The sequence below is a fragment of the Sphaerodactylus townsendi genome, linkage group LG02, assembly GCF_021028975.2.
Source record: "Sphaerodactylus townsendi isolate TG3544 linkage group LG02, MPM_Stown_v2.3, whole genome shotgun sequence".
Classification (NCBI taxonomy): Eukaryota; Metazoa; Chordata; class Lepidosauria; order Squamata; family Sphaerodactylidae; genus Sphaerodactylus; species Sphaerodactylus townsendi.
Window position 1 is genome coordinate 17,216,983 of NC_059426.1, and position 15,516 is coordinate 17,232,498.

The 15,516-nt window shown below is 48.1% G+C and overlaps 1 protein-coding gene across 1 annotated transcript in view; it reads right to left on the reverse strand.

Annotated features, from left to right (window-relative positions):
• Positions 1 to 15,516, reverse strand: part of NRP2 (neuropilin 2) — a 254,183-nt gene that overhangs the window by 146,301 nt on the left and 92,366 nt on the right. Inside the window, exon 8 of the mRNA XM_048484452.1 lies at positions 13,878 to 14,033. Coding sequence (XP_048340409.1) covers positions 13,878 to 14,033 — 156 coding nt within the window. The remainder of the gene's footprint in view (positions 1 to 13,877; positions 14,034 to 15,516) is intronic.

Here is a 15,516-nt window from a genome sequence, read left to right on the forward strand (position 1 = left end):
TCTTATCTGGGGGATTCAGATTAGCCTGTGAACTCCCACACACGCCAGCTGGGTGATCTTGGGCTAGTCACAGCTTCTTGGAGCTCTCTCAGCCCCACCTACCTCACAGGGTGTTTGTTGTGAGGGGGGAACGGCAAGGAGATTGTAAGCCCCTTTGAGTCTCCTGCAGGAGAGAAAGTGGGGATATAAATCCAAACCCTTCTTCTCTTCTTCTTCTTAATTGATTTTAATGTTATGAATGGTGTTGGACACCGCCCTGAGCCCTTCAGGGGAGGGCGGTATATACATTCGATAAAATAAAATAAAAATACTCTTCAGTGTCTGGATCGTCCTATTCCTTGGTAACCTCTTCTAATTTTCCTCCCACCAGTTCTGGTTTCGTACAACAGCGTAAAGTCACTTCTGAGAGAAATCAGCCATCTGCCTGCCACCTAAGGCTAGAGCCAGATGAGATTTTTGACAGATGAGAAAGCTCAAAGTGATAGCCCGGGCCCAGAAGTGCCTGTAGAGCTTTCGCTGCACAAAAGCACACTGAAGACATTCAGCCTTCCCCCGCGCAACCTGTTTGACCAGAAGCAAAGAGTGAAACAAAGAAAATGACAGCACACACCACGGGCACCGACACCTGTATGAAAAATTAAGAGAATTGCTGCAATGTTTTCTTACTGCCTTCTTGTAAGTATTTTTCTGTGTTCTTAAAAATATCGACATTTGTGCCAAAAGGTGGGACAGATAAACAAATCAAATATTACCCTACTGTATTGTCAGTGCCATGCTGGGGGGCTAAGAGGTGGCCAAGAATTCTGCCCTCTGCTTTAAATCTTCCTACAAAGCATAAGGGAGGGGAGGCGGCATAGCCTATCCTGATCTTGTCAGATCTCAGAAGCAAAGCAGGATTGGTAGTTTATTTATTTATGTCGCTGCGCCTCACAGGTTCCGGGGGGCTTCCAGATTGTAAAAAGAATAACATCGTACAGTAAATAGCGATGTTAAAACATAGATGGCAGAGAAAACTTCTGATCTCAAACATACTAAAAATGCAAAACTCAATACAATCTCAAGCAATAGAGATCAGAATCACAAGAAAGAGGCAGCAGGGGAAGAGGGGCCTTTTTGACGGTAGAGAACCGGAGCTGCTTCAACCGTATCAGATCAGATCTGTCTTACAGGTGGATCAGATCTGTCTTACAGGCCCTGTGGAATTGCATCAAATCCTGCAAGGGCCTGGCCTCACTAGACAGAGCGTTTCCGCAGGTTTGAATGGTAATTGAATGGGAAACCGTCTCTGTGGAAGAAGGCCAACCACCTCCACTTCTCGCCTCCAAAGACTTTAGCTATGTTTGCCACAAGTCAGTTGCATCTCGGTTGCTCTTACTTATGTACGTAGAAAGAAGAGAAGAAGAGTTTGGATTGATACCCTGCCTTTCTCTCCTGTAAGGAGCCTCAAGGCGGCTTACAAAACCTCTTTGCCATCCTCTCCCCACAACAGACGCCTTGTGAGGTAGGTGGGGCTGAGAGAGTTAGAAGAGAACTGTGACTAGCCAGTGGTGGCGAACCTTTGGCACTCCAGATGTTATGGACTACAATTCCCATCAGCCCCTGCCAGCATAGCCAATTGGCCAGGCTGGCAGGGGCTGATGGGAATTGCAGTCCATAACATCTGGAGTGCCAAAGGTTTGCCACCATGGGACTAGCCCAAGGTCCCCTAGTAGGCTTCGTGTACAGGAGAAGGGAAACAAATCCAGTTCACCAGATAAGAGTCTACTGCTCGTGTGGAGGTGTGGGGAATCAAACCCAGTTCCCCAAATTAGAGTGCACCTGCCAGGCTGGAATAAAAGGAGGCAAAGTCTTCCATAAAATTCTTCCAAAGGTTCTGTCAGCCTCAGCCCTCAGTCCTGATTGCCCTGCAGCGAGTGAGAACGGGAGATAATCAACAAGTCCAGGGAAGCAAGACGCCATCCACTGCCACGGGGGATCTCCAGATACAATGCTAGGAACCACAACACCTTACAAAATCCTGGTCCTTGTAGGGAACAATATGAGGACTTTGCATTACACTTGTGATGGGAGTTTCATGCCTCCCGGGTGCCAGAGAAAGCAATTTCCCCTTGCAACCGGCATCACCCACTGAGTGAGTTTCACAGTCAAAGTGCGAGACATCTATTCCCAGGTCTTCCCAGTCTGACATCTAACGCACAGGTGTCAAACTCGCGGCCCTCCAGCTGTTATGGACTACAGTTCCCATCATTCCCTGCCAGCATCATGGCAGGGGATGATGGGAACTGTAGTCCGTAACAGCTGGAGGGCCGAGAGCTTGACACCTGTGCTCTAACGGCTGCACCGCACTGTCTGTCAATATGCACATTCTGCCCCCGCCGCACGCAGACAGACCAGCAGTCGGTCGGCGGGTCTACACACGGACTGCATCGGGAATCAATGAAATCTGATCTATGTAATTAATTTGCTTTAAGACACCAAAGGAGTCCAGAGAATGACATGGGTGGATAGTGGGGGCTAATCTTCTCCCCCTTCCCCGTTCCCCCCAGTTCCACTTCACTGTAAATCAAACGTGTGCCTCTCGTTGTGTTAAAATGTTCCCTTGTCAGCTCAGCGATTTTTTTTTTACAAAAAAGCTGCATTAGTTCCAGTGATTGTGGGAACCCTGCCAGCTGCAGTGCGGGGTGGGGGACGGGACATTACATCCAAAAGGCAGTTTATGATCCCGGAGACCCTTCAACCTTATTTATTTTTAGTGCCGCTTTTGTCGTGGAGAGTTTCTTGGAATGCTAAAGAGAAAGAATTTGTATTTTCTGGGGAGGAGAAGCCGCGTCTGGGAGAACTCAGCGTGCATGTATGTGTGCTCGGGCCAGTCTCTGTGGACTGTTTAGATTTTGTGAAGGATTATAACACACTCACACACAGCCCGTACTAACAGGATTAGGGGTTCAGATTCCAGATGGAGAAGCATGAGGGAACTTTAAAAAAACAAAAAACAGGGGAGCTTGGAGTGATTATATTTTTTGTCAGAGAGACAGAATGTCAGAAGAGTAACGAGGCGAACGAGAAGATTCAGAAGAGAACATGAAAAGGACTTTATGGCCATTCCTAGAAGATATTTGAACACTTACGTCAGGTAGTGACCTATAACACATTAGTCGGGTTAGAGTTGGCTTAAAAAGTTCAGCAAGAAGCAAGTCCCCAGTCTGTTTTAAGATGATTCCTGTGCCTACTTTATAGGTGGATACGGGCTTATTCAAGAAGGTGCCAATAAGGATAGAATCTGTATTGTTGAAGGCTTTCGAGGCCGGAATCGGTGGAGTGTTGTGGGATTTTTGGACTGTATGGCCGTGGTCCAGTAGCATGCTATAAAGTAGTATAGTATACTTTATAGTATAAACCTATAAAGTAGCATGCTACTGGACCACGGCCATACAGCCCGGAAACCAATGATCCAATGATAGAATCACTGAGGAGTTATAATTGGTCTGGTATACTTAGTTCATCAGTCCTGGCCATATGGTGCAGGAAATTGGAAGGGGAACACGGCTGGGCAAACGCTATATTAAATTGTATACCTCGAACGCATGCAGTGTCGAGAGGGAGTGTTGGAATGAGAGACTTCTGCATGCCTGGACACTGGGGGGTGCTGTGTATCTCACTCTAACTGTGTTGTTGTCTTTCTTGTTTACCCTCCTTGTCTGGGCCAGGAGACCGCCCACTAACTTCCTTTCTTCCCCATGCTGGTCTCTCTTCTGACCCGGCCTTTGTCCTGAGCGCATGGACAATGGCTACCTGCCTCAGTGGGGCTTTTCCACGGAAGCAGCTTCTTACTTCCACACACGTGATGTGTGTGGAAGTAGAGTGCCCACTTGTCATAGGAAAAGTATTTCTTAGATTAGGGTTTCTTTCTATCTACCTTTTTCTGCATGATGACTAATTATCTAGGCATTTCTGTGTGGGCAACACACCTCCAATGGAATGTCCAATGTGTCAGACTCTCAAACATGGAAATAACAGAGACCGTAGGAAAGTCCTAAAGCAGTTTATTTCTTGCAATGCGTAGAGTAACAATAGAAAGCAGGATCTGAGCTAGAGAGCTCAGATCCAGGACCTATATCCTTCAACACCCCCCACCCCCCGTTTCGCCCCACACCAAGTGTCCACTATAGTTTCTACAACATTTGCACTACAGAGCTTCAAAGAACCTGGGAACCGTTCACAACTTCTTGTAGATGAGCTGGCACCAGGAGGTTGCCAAGAAGGGAAGAGGGAAACAGGAAAGCATTTACAGGAAAACATTTGGAACTCCCACATAGCAAGACATCTAGGTACTGACAGGCATGGTCCTGACACAATGTTGGGTGCTTCCTTAGATCGAGTTAGCTTTTTTTAAAAAAATGGGCCATCGTTGCCTGGTTCATTTCCTCAAAAATGTTGTGGTTGCAGGACCAGTCCAGTCAAATGCGTGGGAGCAACAGATGCGGATTTTTTTGGAGGATTTAGCTTTTTAAAAAGATAGAAAAGGTTGAGAAAAAGACTGGGGGAGGAGGGAGGGCTGTTCTTTCTTTCTTGAGGGTTAAGCTTGACACGGAGACAGCGTTCTACAAGTTGTGTGCACGCCACATGTCGTAACTTGCTTCCAACTTATGCCCAGCCTATGAATTAATGACCTCCACAGCATCTCATCATTTAAGAGGCTCTGCTCAGGTCTTGCAAACTGTAAATCCATAGGAATGGAATGGGTCTATAGGCTGCCCACAGGAAAAGTTAGGGAGCTGCAAAAGTTGGTCAATGTCATGAGCCAGTCTCTGGACACTGAGTACTCTGACGGAGAACATGAAAACTCTGTGGAACCAGAGCTGGCTTCTTGCGAGAAGATGCAAGCAGCAGAGGCAGCTCCAAGCTCTCCTTGCAAGTCAAGGCAGAGCCTGATGCTGTGCAGCTGGGAGAACCATCAGGAATCGCCAAAGAGCTGAACAATGAGACAGCTGCTCAAAGGAGGCAAAGATGGAGGCTACAGCTGCAAAGTCAAAGGAGAAGTGCTTGTATTGCTGCAAGGTAAGGCAGAAGGCTCTGAGAGATGGAGGCATCTGCATCTGAGGAGGAGCGAGCGCTTCCAGGATCCCAGCCTCATTAGCCAGGACTTCCTATATAAACCGTGTCTTGGACTTGACTTTACCTAGGTACAACGAGTGGACTTCCTGGTAAGCTCCAGTTGTCTGGTCTTCCTCCAACCTCCAGCTCCCAGCATGCCTGCTTGAATTCCGGCCTGTGCCTTGACCTTGGATTGCTCTGACCACACCTTTGCTTACGGCCTGCCCTGACTCTGCACTGTTTGCGTACACCTTTGCTTGTTGCCTTCTTGACTCTGGTCTGTCTGTCTGGCACTTGCTGGTAGCACAGTCAACAATCCATGTTTGAGCTGCAAGATGACACTGTGTGACCTTTGGAGCCTGATGGTGGTAAAAGGGCTATCAAGGCACTGCTGACTTATGGCAGCCCTGTCGGGTTTTTAAGGCAAGAGACGTTCAGAGGCGGTTTACCGTTGTCTGCCTCGGCATTGTGACCCTGGACTTCTTGAGGTGATCTCCCATCCAAGTCCTACTCTGAGTTGACTCTATTTTGCTTCCATGAGCTGACAAGATCATACAAGCCTGAGTCATCTAAGTAAAGGCTGAGAGGCTCAGAGGGCCCCTTAATGTTGCCTGTCAAGAGAAGTTCTTGGGCAGATCTTTCATCGAGCAGCAGTGTGATGCACTCAGAGGTGTGCCCTGCTGCCATCATCACATTAGAGTTATCTCAGTTAAGTAAGCTGACTTCTTGGCTTGGTAGAAGTTCTTGGAAGGCTCTAATGGAGTCTCCTTTGGGAGGCAGGATAGGTTATTGCAGGCCAATTTCTAAGTGCGCTCTGACACTTTTGGCAGAGTCAGCTTTACAGTTTTCTTTGAGGGCATGGTGAGTAGCCAGAGGTGTGACTGCGTACTGGTTTAGGCAGGGATCTCACTGGATACTGGTTTAAGCAGCAGCGGTGTAGTGGTTAAGAGCAGGTGCACTCTAATCTGGAGAACCGGGTTTGATCCCCTGCTCTGCCACTTGAGTTGTGGAGGCTTATCTGGAGAACTGGATTAGCCTGTGTACTCCAACACACATCAGCTGGGTGACCTTGGGCGAGTCACAGCTCTTCAGAGCTCTCTCAGCCCCACCTACCTTACAGGGTGTTTGTTGTGGGGGGGGGGGAGGAAAGAAGATTGTAAGTCCCTTTGAGTCTCCGTGCAGGAGAGAAAAGGAGGTATAAATCCAAACTCTTTTTCTACTCTTCTTCTTACTACATTTTCCCACCCATTTAGTGGTTGTCCATTAAGAACTAAGCTGATTGGCAAGGTACTGTAACACTCTGGTGTGACAATATGGTTGCTGCCCAGGTTATTAACCCTGACAGCCCTGCATCATTGGGCAATAGTCCCAAGCATTCCCCACTGCTGTGCAGAACTTTGAAAACACTGTGCGGAACTGAGTCACCTGGGAGAGCTCCCTCTGCTGGACGGCTCCTATCTGTGCAGCACCGGCACGGTGGCTGCGGGGCCACACATGCGCATGAGTTACAGGCAACGTGGTCATCGAGCAATGGAACTCATGAGTCAGTTTGTGTTGCACTGTTCAAAGCTTCCCATTTTGTGGTACAGCACGAACCTGATTTGAATAACAGCATTGCCGCTACTTTATCTCAATTCCAAGACAGCAGGCACTGGGGCAGATCACAGCCCCGTGCCCAGGGATGGGATCCAAATAATCTAACAACCGGTTGTTTACAAGCACCATTTTAACAACCGGTTCTGCCGCAGTGGTGCGAACCGGCTGGATCCCACCACTGTCCATGACATCAGCACTCTGAAGCCTTGGAACAGATAACCATGCAGAGCAAGGCAGGCACCTATCAGAAAAACCTGCTACACCTGGAATCTGAGAGATTTTTAGCAGTATAGAGGGCAGGTAAGGTTACTAGATGTGCTGTCAATCCCCAAGGCCCATGTGATGCAATATAATGGTATGTTTGCAGCTAGTTTGGAGAAACCCCTCATGGCCCCCCTATTTGGCACTCCCAGACTGAGAGGGGCACTGTCCCCAGCAGTGGCAACATGGACAACATTTCTGTCCCTCTACTCAAGTTTGGCAGCTCATGCTTCAAGCAGCGGGGCTGCAGAGGGATCCACAGAAAATGGATGCACAGCCAGGGTTGGGGAAGAGGAGAGGTAAAAGGGGGGGGGGATCTTCTCCCACGCTGGCCTCCCACCTTTATCGGCAAAAATTGCAGGTCCCCCTTATTATTGCAATATATATATGCAAGCCACTTGCTAGGAATCCTATTTTCAATGTACAGAAAAGTCGCTTACTCCACAAAGGTTTACACAGTAATTACGTTTAAGTGAACCTTTGCAGGAGGCGGAAAAAAACACAAACTCAACCACACTTCATATCTACAAAAAGCATCCTTCTTTAACCTGCTGGGCAACGAAATCGTCTGGGAGTTAGGCAGGCCGGGGGAACTCGGTTCTTTCTGGTCAGGTACACAAGTGTCTTTCTACGCCCCTCCCCTCGCCATCCCTTCTCCCCAAATGCAGTCCTTATATGCATGAAAAACAAACACAGCCTCGGTCCCCTACTGCTACAAACTCCTATTAATCTTGCTTTTTCTCCTTGCTGCACAGTATCAACACTAACAGCAGCCAGGGAATCGGAAGTCTCCTCGCCATCGGTGTCCCACAGAAACGCGCCCTTCTTCTTTCCCTCTCTTTTAGAACCAGCAACAACTAAAAAGGAGGAGGAGGCCGCTTTCTACTTTCTGAAGAAAATATTATCTTTCTTCTCCAGCGCTCCTTCATGCAGCTCTTCCTGTCTCTCTGGCGCTCTCCCTCTCTCTCAATTTCTTTTATGAAGATGTAGATGTTAGCTGACCTGTCAGTAGCACCAGTTAAATTTGGCTGTGAGCCCACCTTCCAGATTCAGTACAAAGGGACCTGCTGCCGGCTCTAGCAGTCTGACGCATGTGTGTGTGTGTGTATTTGCGCGTCTATGTGCATAAGTGGGATTTAACAGAGACCTTCTCCATCTTCTCCTCTTCCGCCTGCGTTCCATGGCACCAACTCAAGCTGCGGCAGAGCTGACAAATCTATTTGGCGTCAGCGACGGACTCAACTGTTGCAGTTTGAACCGCACAGAATGCCGCACTGACGTACCACAGAAAAACTCCAGCCTGCGTTAAAAAGTGGACATTTAGGAGCGGCCCTAAGAAAAGAGTTCTCAGTAAAGAGGGAACGAAGCAGAGCTGACTTCCCCCAAGAGACTGTTTTCACAAGCGACGCGTTTTCCGTGTCAGTACTTAGTAAATAATATTTAGTAAATAACAAATCTAGACTTCAAAAATTCAAACACTGTAAGCTACTTTGAACCATAAGGAAGGGCGGGATATAAATATTTTAATAAGTAATGAATGGACGAATAAAAATGCAGCCACATATGTGACATGCCTACTTTAGCGCAGGCAATAACTAACAAAGGACATATTCTCAATTCAGAAGGTCGCCGTAACGTTATTGGTAAGAACACCTTGAGTTGTGCAGTGAGGTTCGAACATAACTGCCAGCTAGCATCTTCTGCATCCAACCAACCTTACACATGAAGTAGAGCAGACCTGGGCATTATACGGCCCGCGGGCCACATCCGGCCCGCTGGATGACCCTGACTGGCCTCCCTGCCTGTGCAGTTGGGAAGCTGCAGGCGAAGCCTTTGAAGCCTCGCGAGAAGCCGGGCTTGCCTTGGCTGCCGGCTTGGGCATGGGCTTTCTAAAAGCTACTTCCTCTGCCTTTTGGCCCGGCCCTCCACAATATTTTCTGTTTCTTATGCGGCCCCATAGAAAAAATAATTGCCCACCCCTGAAGTAGAGGGAGTGGAGACATAACTTTTTTACCCTCACCCAAAACTATACAACTCGGGGTCACCCAAAGAAACTGACAGGCAGTGCTTCTAGAAAGACAATGAAAAGAACTTCTTCATGTAGCTCAAAAGTAAGTTGTTGAGCACAATGCCATAGGACGACCACTATGACGATGATGATGATGATGATGATTTTGAATTTATATCCCACCTTTCTCTCTTCTAAGGAGATTTAAGGTAGCCTACAAGCTCCTTTCCCTTCCTCTCCCCACAACAGACACCTTGTGAGGTAGCTGGGGCTGAGAGAGCTGTGAAGAACTTTGACTAGCCCAAGGTCACCCAGCAGGAATGTAGGAGTGCGGAAACACATCTGGTTCACCAGATAAGCCTCTGCCACTCAGGTGGATGAGTGGAGAATCAAACCCGGTTCTCCAGATTAGAATCCACCTGCTCGTAACCACTACACCAGGCAGTTAGACAAATTCATAGAGGCTCAGACCACAAGCGGCTGTTAGCTATGATGGATGAGGGACATCCATGCTTGGAGGCAAAATTCAGTTGTGTGGGAAGTTTCTGGTTTCTTCCTGTAGGCCTTTTGGGATAGCTGGTTGGCCACTTTGGCAAACAGGACACCAGACTAAGTTGACCATCAGTCTGATCCAGAAAGACTCTTCCAAAGTTGTTTTCCTGCAACTGCAGAACTACCTGACTGCTAACTGGGACGGAGAAAAAATGAGGTTGGTCCTTTGAAGACTTTCAATCCCATCTCTGTTAGTAATTTCTCCTAAACTGTCCTTTTGCTGGCTAAGGGTCCTTCATCCCAACTCCAACCAGGTTCTCCTTCGGCAAGTGAGGAGGAAGAACCGCTGACACTCTATTTCTCCCAGGCTTTGAACCAAGAGTTTTGAATATATTTTTTTCACAGTTGTGCTCTCAGATGCACTATTTTTAGTCTTTTTATTGTCCCCTCCCCCTTTTAATACACCTGTGAGTCAACTTGCCAACCTGGAAGGGATTTTTAAACAAACAAACAAACAAGTAATGAAGAGGCAGCGGGAAGTTTCGTCAAGTTGCAGCTGACTTAGGGTGACCATGTAGAGTTTTCAAAACAAGAGATGTTCAGAGGTGTTTTGCCATTGCCTGCCTCTGTCCACTGGCCCTGGACTTCCTTGGGGGCATCTCCCATTCAAGTATCAACTGGGGCCAACGCTGCTTAGAAGAAGTAGAAGAAGAAGAAGAGGAAGAGGAAGAGGAAGAGGAAGAGGAAGAAGAAGAAGAAGAGGAGGAGGAGGAGGAGGAGTTTGGATTTATATCCCCCCTTTCTCTCCTGCAGGAGACTCAAAGGGGCTGACAATCTCCTTGCCCTTCCCCCCTCACAACAAACACCCTGTGAGGTGGGTGGGGCTGAGAGAGCTCCGAAGAACTGTGACTAGCCCAAGGTCTCCCAGCTGGCATGTGTGGGAGTGCACAGGCTAATCTGAATTCCCCAGATAAGCCTCCACAGCTCAGGCGGCAGAGCGGGGAATCAAACCGGTTCCTCCAGATTAGATACACGAGCTCTTAACCTCCTACGCCACTGCTGCTTCCAAGATCTAACAAGATTAGCTTCCAAGATCTAACAAGATTGTGCTAGCCTGGGCCATCCAGGTCCATAAAAGGCGAATCCCCGCTGAAAAATTAAAGGCAGATACATCCAGGTTTCAAAAGAAACAGTACCTTTCCATCACGCATTCTCCTTCCCCACTCCACTGAAGACCTTGATGTCTATCTATCAAAGATTCAAGCAATGTAACACTCCCCACAAACACACAATCTGCTCGGTGGGTGTGTTCTTCCTCGTCCTGATTGGCTGTCGCGTTGTGTTGGGGCGGGACCTTTTTTGTTTTGCTTTTCACGCGCAGCTACGTAACTACGTCACTACTCAGCTGTGTTGGTGGAATTTGATTGGCTATTGGGTCGGAGCGGGAACATTACTCCGCCCCGATTGAAAATTCATATTCTTATTTTCGTTTTTACGTTGCTATGTAGACACATGTGAACATTTTTTTACAATCCGTTGTCTTGTAGCAACTTTATTATGTTGCTACGTAGACTCATAGGCACTTGAGCGGTGGGGAGTTCTGATTAAAAGCGTGATTTATCATGTGAGTATCACGCAATTAATTGTCCATGGGGAATCGCCCAAAGATGAGTGAAAGAGTGATTATTGCACCTCCCATGCACTGCTTGCCCCTTCTCCTCACCTCTCCTGCCACATGCCAGAGGCAAATGTAAGATTCCCATCTTTGGGAGTGAATGCTAGCTTCACCTTTACATTCACATAGCACAGAGAAAGATTTTGTTTGAAGGGACAAATTTTGACGGGAATCAGTAGCCACTTTGGGCCCCCGTTGAGGAGAAGGTAGGGTAACGAACGAAGTAAATAAAATAAATTATGAGGGATATGATTTTTCTGGATCATCTTTCCAAATAACAAAGGACAAAGTTGCACGGCTGGGATAAATCAGAAAGATAAAAGCACCGGCTTATTCACTGATGCCGGCTACTTGCCCTGAATGAAGACTCCGTGTCGAATGAGCAAAGAAGATAGCCAGATGTGACAATAAAGCCTTATCAAAATTCACCTCATACCTCGGTTTGCTGTGAATGGCAAATTTCCTACAAGTGACAAACCCCGCCTAATTTATGGCGTTTTCTTCCTGAGCACGATTTTAGCTATTCCCCAGATCCATGAGCACAGCAGATATGATCACACATGAATCATCCCCCTTTGCTGGAAACTGAAACTTGGCTCTGGTTCAACAAAAAAAAAACCCCACTACGAAAGGCTTTTCTTTTTCCTTTCTTTTATTTCTGGAGGTCTGAGTTGAGAAATACTTGGGCCCCCTACGTGTAACTAAGACAAAACAGAGACAGGTGGAGTCAGGGGGTGGCGGTTCTCCCTTGATCAAGGATGGGCATCAGAGGAGTGTGAGGAAGGCCAAGTCTACCATCGAATTTTTTGTGTGTAAAAAATCCCCCAAACCTGAAAATGCATACTCAAAATGGACTGGAATTCTGGGGCAAACTTCCCCTTCAAAATGAGGGAAGAGAGATGGATGTACAGTTGAAGGAAGGGTAGGATAAAAATGTGACAGACTAATAGATGCAGGCTGGACCTCTTTAAGAAGACCAGTCTCTCATCTTCAGAAAGGCTCTGCTTCCTCTCCCATGTCTGTGCTGTCATTTGCCCACAGAAGCCCATACGCAGGAAGTGCTCTGGGGGAGGGGCACAGGGAAACAGGATATAACTCCTCCCCCTATCAGTGAATAGGAAGCCTCCCAACCATGTACCAAGTCCCAGCACTAGATACCATCTAGCGGTAGGGTTGCCAACTCCAGATAAAGACATTCTTGGAGGCTTGAGGGTACAGCACAGGAAAGGCAGGCTGTGGGGAGAGAAAGGACCTCCGCCGGATGTTCATGCCATAGAGTCCGTCCTCCAAACCAGCCATTTCCTCCTCTCTATGGTTCGGAGACCTGTTGGAATTCCAGGTGATCTCCAGGTCCCACCTGGAGGCTGTCAACCCAAACTAGGACGAGAGGGCAGCCAGCAAATGGTGGGTTGCAGTGAAACTATTCTGCTTCTATGTATTGTCGAAGGCTTTTACGGCCGGAATCACTGGGGTGCTGTGTGGTTTCCGGGCTGTATGGCCGTGTTCTAGCAGCATTCTCTCCTGACGTTTCGCCTGCATCTGTGGCTGGCATCTTCAGAGGATCTGAATGCCAGCCACAAGTCCCCCAGATGCCAGCCACAGATGCAGGCGAAACGTCAGGAGAGAATGCTGCCAGAACACGGCCATACAGCCCGGAAACCACACAGCACCCCACATATTCTGCTTCCCTCTCCCTGGGAACTTCAAGGATGGAGAGGAATAACAGTGGATGTTGAATCTTCCGCACTGACTGTCAAAGTCTTCTTTGGGGGGGCCTCGCAAGAAAAATGAAGATATCCCGCCTGGCTGGCACCCGGCGCTTTGGTAATTCGGCATTAGTTTCCACCGGTTTTCTTCCCTCTCCCCACCTGTCTTGACATGAGGCAGCTTCCTGAGGCCAACTTGGAGAGTCCCTCTTCTTCAGGATTCTCCGGCAGGGCATGCAAGGTCAATTCAGAAGAGCCTTCCCACGACAAGCGAGGTTGAGTGACAGCAGCGTCCCTTCCCAAGGGCGTCCATGGCTTTATTATACAAAGCTGCACTCCGTACGGCCGAGCCCGAGAACGGAACCGCTGCCTCCCCCCTTTTCGCGGAGCACATACTAAATATTTTGAGGTTCAGGGATCAGTGAGGGTCAACACAGCCGTATTTATAGGCAGAGCAGGCAGAAGCACAGAGCACTCAATGCATCACTGCCAGGCACGGCCGCGGCGACGGATCCCCCTATTCCTGACAAACTAAATTGCTACTCATTATTTATCGTTGGGCTTTATTCTCTAGGACACTGTGATCTCCCCGCCGGATTTGTGCCCTTTCATTTTCCAAGCCTCAATAACTCCTGAAGTGCAGTTCCATGCGGTTTCGTGATTGTTAGCCCAGCATGGGGAAGGGGCTCGGGCCATAAACGCTCAATGAATCTTGTACGGCGGAAAACACGGGCTGCAAAAGCATTTTCCCCTTCATTTGCAGTCGGGAAACCTACTGCTCCGCTGAGAGGAAGGCCCAAGAGCGGCCAGGTTTTCCAAGGAACGCCGGTTTTCTCATCCCTCCAGAGATAAGGAAGACGGCTTGCGGAGAAAAGTTTTTTGCCTCTTGGCCGTGAACCACATCGACAACAAGTACCCAAAACCTGTTTTATCGTTGGCTCCAGCTGATGTAAAACCTTCTGTTTTGCCCCCAGTACAATCTTTTGCAGGCTGGGATATGGGGCGAAGGGTGAGGGAGGAGAGGCAGGAAGAAAACAGTACTTACTTTATGGTTTTTGCCATGCCGATACATCATCCAGTCCTCCCCGTTTGTGCTGACCTCCAGCTTGTACGACCGGACGTAGTAGCCATTTTGCGTTTCTCGAGAGATGGCGCCCTGGGTAGCGATGGCTGTCAGCACCGTTAGGAAGCGAAGATCCACCTGGGAGAGGGGGAAAAACAACCCGGAATGAGAAATGGGACTGCAGTTAAAAGAAAGGTCATCTCCTTTCGTTTACTTTTACTTTCTGAGAAAGGAAGACAGGAAGAAGAAGAAGAAGAAGAAGAAGAAGAAGAAGAAGAAGAAGAAGAAGAAGAAGAAGAAGAAGAAGAAGAAGAAGAAGAAGAAGAAGAAGAAGAAGAAGAAGAAGAAGAAGAAGAGGAGGAGGAGGAGGAGGAGGAGGAGGAGGAGGAGGAGGAGGAGGAGGAGTTTGGATTTATATCCCCCCTTTCTCTCTAGCAGGAGACTCAAAGGGGCTTACAATCTCCTTGCCCTTTCCCTCTCACAACAAACACCCTGTGAGGTAGGTGGGGCTGAGAGAGCTCCGAGAAGCTGTGACTAGCCCAAGGTCACCCAGCTGGCGTGTGTGGGAGTGCACAGGCTAATCTGAATTCCCCAGATAAGTCTCCACAGCTCAGGCGGCAGAGTGGAGAATCAAACCCGGTTCCTCCAGATTAGATACACAAGCTCTGAACCTCCTACTTCCACAAGAGGAAGATGTGGGGGAAAAAGTCTGAGGAATTGTTTAGTTTGGTAGAAAAATGTATGAGGGAGAGTTCTTGTGTTGGATGAAGCAGAACGTTTGCCGCTCCCTGAGTGTGGGGCTCATGTAAGTGCACGAAGACAGAATACTGGTCAGCTGGGTGAGTTGTGGAAAGAAGGTATGTGTGAGAGAAAAGGAGAATTCTGAATAGATTGGCTGACACTTCACCTACTACCCAGAGAATGTTAAAGTTAAAATATTTGGCAACAACATGAAGTGGAACTTTTGGGTATTTTTGTAGTTGTTGTGTTTAAAGCAGAGGCCAAACCCAACCAGAGGGCAGATTAAGATGCTGAAGAAGAAAAAGAAAAATGTGGATTTATACCCCACTTTTCTCAACCCTAAGCAGCTTACTAACTCCTAACTAACTCCTTACTAACCCTAAGCAACTTACTAACCCTAAGCAGCTTTCTCAACTCAAAGCAGCTTACTAACTCCTTTCCTTCCTCTCCTCAGAACACACAGCTTGTGAGGTAGGAACGGCTGAGAGAGTTCAGAAAGAACTGTAACTAGCCCAAGGTCACCCAACAAGCTTCACGTGGAGAAGCGGGGAAACATATCTGGTTCACCAGATAAGACTCCGCCACCCGTGTGGAGAAATGGGGAATCAAACCTGGTCCTCCAGATAAGAGTCCACCATTCTTAACCACTACACCACGCTGGGTCTCAGTGCCACTCAGTGCACAGTTAGTGAAAAACACACCTCTCCGTTTCCCTCTGGTTGAACCACGGTGATCTCCGATACTCACTGGTGTACATTAGACTAAAACACTCTGTGCTGTGCTAAGGGTTCTCTCTGGGATGAGTTCATTTAGCTACATTCAGGAGCAGCAGTGGCGTAGGAGATTAAGAGCTCGTGTATCTAATCTGGAAGAACCGGGT